The sequence below is a fragment of the Hipposideros armiger genome, unplaced genomic scaffold (genome assembly GCF_001890085.2).
Source record: "Hipposideros armiger isolate ML-2016 unplaced genomic scaffold, ASM189008v1 scaffold_188, whole genome shotgun sequence".
In the NCBI taxonomy this organism is placed as follows: Eukaryota; Metazoa; Chordata; class Mammalia; order Chiroptera; family Hipposideridae; genus Hipposideros; species Hipposideros armiger.
Window position 1 is genome coordinate 299,503 of NW_017731538.1, and position 4,579 is coordinate 304,081.

A 4,579-nucleotide genomic window follows, 5' to 3' on the forward strand; every position below is an offset into this window, starting at 1 on the left:
ATGTTTCCTTTTACAGCTTTGTGAAATCAGTGGAATTCCTTTGGAAGATATTGAATTTGCGAAGGTAAAGCCCTGAGAATGTTTGCATCTGGTTACTAGTGCTCAGCAAGCATGGTTAAGGGCATGATTTATTCATTCCACCTTTTCTCCTTAGGGTAGAGGAACTTTTCCCTGTGATATTTCTGTCCTTGATATTCATCAGGATTTAGACTGGAATCCTAAAGTTTCTACCCTGAACGTCTGGCCTCTTTATATCTGTGATGATGGTGCAGTCATATTTTATAGGTAACGTTCACAATGTTTTTTTATTTCTAGTGATACAACATTTTTGCTGTGTGTTAACTGTCTTGTTGTTCATTAATGCCTTTACTGTTGTCGTGATAGAGAGCAGACATGCAGTGAGAGCCACACATTTCATGTTGAGAGTTTCTAGTGGCCACATTTTAAAAAGTAATAAGGAACAGATTAGATTAATTTTAATAAAATATTTTCATCCCGACATGTCCAAAATATTATGAGTGCAACCTGTAGTAAATATAAAAAATCATTTATGAGATATTTTACACTTTTTTTCTTATAGTAAGTCTTATAAATATTGTGTGTGTGTTACACTTGCAGCACATTTCAGTTTGAATCAGGCACATCTCAAACGTTCAGTAGGCACATGTGGCTACTGGCTGCTATGTTGGACAACACAGATGTAGAGGGAAAAGAAGTCACTGGAGCATGGCAAACACGGGTTCAGATTTAGTTCTGTTCTTTACCTAGTTCCTCATCTGTCAAATGGTGACAATGATGTCAGCCTTGCAGGATTTTACGAGAATTCGAGCTATTAACTGCATTTCTAAAAACTGACTCCTGGCCTCTTACAAATAGATGTTTTGGAAATGATAGCTATAATGCTGATAATAACATGGAAATTACTCTCTGCCCTTTTTGGAAGTGAGTGCTATATTAATATGATAAACACATTCAAAATCTGTATCTTAGTATATAAGATTATTTAATTACACTGGTGACACCAGATTTCGTTTTCTCACTGAGGAGCATTATAGCATTCAAGCATAAATTAATAGGCATGTGGCTATACTGGCCTAATATGTCATTAATATTTTAAATGTAGGGATAAAACAGAAGAATTAATGGAGTTGACAGATGAGCAAAGAAATGAACTGATGAAAAAAGAAAGCAGTCGACTCCAGAAGACAGGACATCGTGTAACATACTCACCCCGGAAAGAGAAAGCACTAAAGATCTATCTGGATGGAGCACCAAATAAAGACCTGACTCAAGACTGACTCTGCTAGTATAGCATTTTCCCTGGGGGATTTTTGGTTTTCATTAGACGGTTCACTGCTACTGTGTAGTGCCATTATGGCCGGACATGGTTAGGGGTAACCCATGACACCAGCACTGATTGGACGGCCCTTCACCAATCAGAAGCTCAGTGCCCAATGGGCCACTGTTTTGACTTGGAATCATGTTGTGCACTATAGTCAAATGTACTGTAAAGTGAAAAGGGATGTGCAAAAAAATAAAAACAAAAAGCAAAACCTGCTACTAGAAAAGGGGGAAGGGGGATGAGTAAACGTCTTTTATTGCGGACAAATGTGCACATAGCCGCTAGTAAAACTAGCCTCAAACAGGATGCTCATAGCTTAATAATAAAAGCTGTGCAAAGGCCATGAATGAATGAATTTTCTGTTTATTTCACTGATACACACATTACCTCATTGACAATTCGGAAGTAAATGCAACGTGTGTTGACTCTTGGAAAGCAGCAAAAGTAGGAGCTGAAGAAAGAAATTCTTAGAACCAGCCGTAACCCAGTAAAGAATTGTGAAGTTGTGTTTTTATTTTGTTTCATTTTTTGCAAAGTATAAAGAACATTATTCTGGAACATCAAAACGTTTCCCTTAGACCGCTCCCAGCAGGTGGCAGCTCAGATTGCTGAATATTGTAATTATAACTGATTGTATACTTAAGTTATGGATGTAGAGAATACGTTTCACACGTTCATTCAGCATGTAAATAAAATTGATCCTATTGAGTTATCATAATTGCAGTTCACCTATTTCCCATGGTTGTTCTTTTCACATGTCATTCATGACGTACATTTGTGTACATTGAGAAGTGTAGCAGTCTGTGTAAATGTAATCCTCAGTGAGGTTCCTCAGTGCTGGGTCCCATACGATTGTATTTGCCCTTGTTAATGAGGTTTTTCTGTTCAGCGGCTTCAGTTTTATTTCTTCTTGTACATTTATTTTTAAAGATTTACTTCAAGTTTGAATCTTCTAGAACCCTTATAAGTCCCACTTTAATTTTTGGAGTTGATTTGTAGTTACATGTAGTTTAACTTTGGGGAAACGTCTTAACATTGTGTTGAATAAACTTGCTAGTAAGTCAGGTCATACATAGCACAGGCTGATGCAGTCAACATGATTTCATTGCAAAGTCTATTAGAGTCGGCAAGTTTTTGCTTAGCTAAATACAACTATTCAATGAACACAATTATACGTAAATTTTGAAAATGCCATCTAATTTATAAAAATCAATATAAAGGTTTTGGTAAAACTTTTTCATGCCAGATGCTGTTTACAACGATGAACATGCCAATAAAACATTTGTTCGTTCTGTTGTGTTATTTTAGTCATTAAATTTTTGTGGATAAAGAATCTGGGTTAAGAATAGATTTGTTTTCTTTAAACATAACATTTTATAATGTGTATTGAATAATTATTTGTATGATAAGGTATGTTTACAGTGAAGTTTTCATGAGAGATGAAAAGATGTTAGTATTTAACTTTCGAGGATCCTGTCAATATTGCAAAATCAGATTTTTACCCTTTTTTCCTTTTAAGAAATGTGTAATTAGAAAATAGTATTAGCAGATGTTGGCTCTGCAGTTAGAATATAATGATTGAGAATTCCATACCTTAAAAGCCTCTTGGAATCCACAAAGAAAAAATTTTTCTAAGGTATTTTTCTGGCTAATTTTTATTCCATGTGAGCTATGCAGCATTCTGCGCAATTTCAAATACTGTTCTGAGTTTGCATTATTGGGATTGGTGGTGTTCACAGGAAAGCTGGAAGCATTTGCGATGAGTGGTCTTTCGGACCCCTTTGGTGTTCTGATGTAATGTGGCAGCCCTTTGACTCTGATAAAAGCCTGCTTACTTGGGACATGGGAGTTAATAAACTGTGCTTCTGCCTTCAAGGAATGACTGACTGTGGAGCAAAGGAGGCCTATTTGTAAACAGAATGGGCTGTGGGCTGGTTCGGTTTAGTTTGGTGTTCTTGTAAGACTAAATGGTAAAATTCTTACACCTACCCCTCATTTTGTGCATTCTGCCCTGTTTTGTGTTGTGTTTGCTACTTCTAATTGCAGGCATATTACAAATACCAAGAGAAAAAAGACATTTCGTTATAGAAAAGAAAAAGTTAGAAGTTCTTGCTTCTCAGTGCCTGATAGAGTGAAAACACAATATTTCACTTCAGTAATTTCAGTAAAGGCGGTGGTGAACTTTTCTAAGTGGGTTTGTGGCCATGCGAGGGACTTGCATGTATGTGTTAGCCCCTCTCCGATTCAAAGGATTCAAGTGAGCACCTCTGAACCAAGAGGCAGAGCACTAACCGTGGATCAGTACCCAAGCCAGGGGGGGTGGAGCCTGCTGATCACTCATCTGCGGAACCTCCCCAGGCTGAGGCAGGCCACATGCAGTGAATTGTGACTCTGCTCCCCACAGGTCACGCCAAGGTTTTGAAGCGCTTTTACTGTGGGGCAAATGGATTTGTGTCAACCAGCACGCCCTATGAGAACCAAATACCTACATTTCTGAGGCAGGTGTGAAAGGTGAGGGGTGCAGTCTGGCCAAAGAAGCAAAAGCTATGGCTTCAGGACCACGGTGTATTTACCTGTCTAGCCAGAAGTCTGCTTCTCAAAGTAAGGGGTAGCAGTCACGATGAGATAAAAATAGCAAGTGAAGGAGCCCCACTTTAGAATGTTTGGTGATCTTTTGTAGTGTATTGGAAAGGACTTTAAAATTCTGAGAAAGCAGGGGTGAACCTATGTCACTGCTAGCAAGTAGTCAAGTAGCTCTTGGTTGCCAGGCTGCACTGTTAGGAATGGAAATGTGACACATCTCTAGGCCAGGAAAGGAGAGAACTGCAAACTTACAATGTGGTCTAAGCGAAATGAGTGCGCAGCATAGAGCACTGCAGTGTTACTGAATCTGGACCTGTGAATGTATGGAATACAATAAAATCTTTTTTTCTGGTTCATTTGCTAGTATTTCCTTTTCAGTTGGCTACCATAGTTCTCCCTCTGAATTTTGTCCTTTTGTTCAGCATCAAGACCCTAAACAACTCTTTTGCACTTGGGACTTGCAAATTGTTATCCAGAGTAAATGGAATAGAAGAGAATCTGAGTTAGCAAGGTTTTTTTATTTTGTTTCGTTTTACTTTTTTGCTAAATAAAACTATTCCACCTAAACAATTCTGTGTAATTTTTGAAAAAAATATTTTGGTCACTAGCAAGTGTGTATGTATAGTTTTCTAGGAGGTTAGTAAAATGTTCTAT

At 37.8% G+C, this 4,579-nt stretch overlaps 1 protein-coding gene across 1 annotated transcript in view; it reads left to right on the forward strand.

Annotated features, from left to right (window-relative positions):
• The window catches only part of USP47 (ubiquitin specific peptidase 47), a 122,847-nt gene extending 118,566 nt beyond the window's left edge, over positions 1-4,281 (forward strand). Inside the window, exons 21-23 of the mRNA XM_019652824.1 lie at positions 17-64; positions 155-285; positions 1,124-4,281. Coding sequence (XP_019508369.1) covers positions 17-64; positions 155-285; positions 1,124-1,298 — 354 coding nt within the window. The 3' untranslated portion in view covers positions 1,299-4,281. The remainder of the gene's footprint in view (positions 1-16; positions 65-154; positions 286-1,123) is intronic.
• Positions 4,282-4,579: the final 298 nt, after the last annotated feature.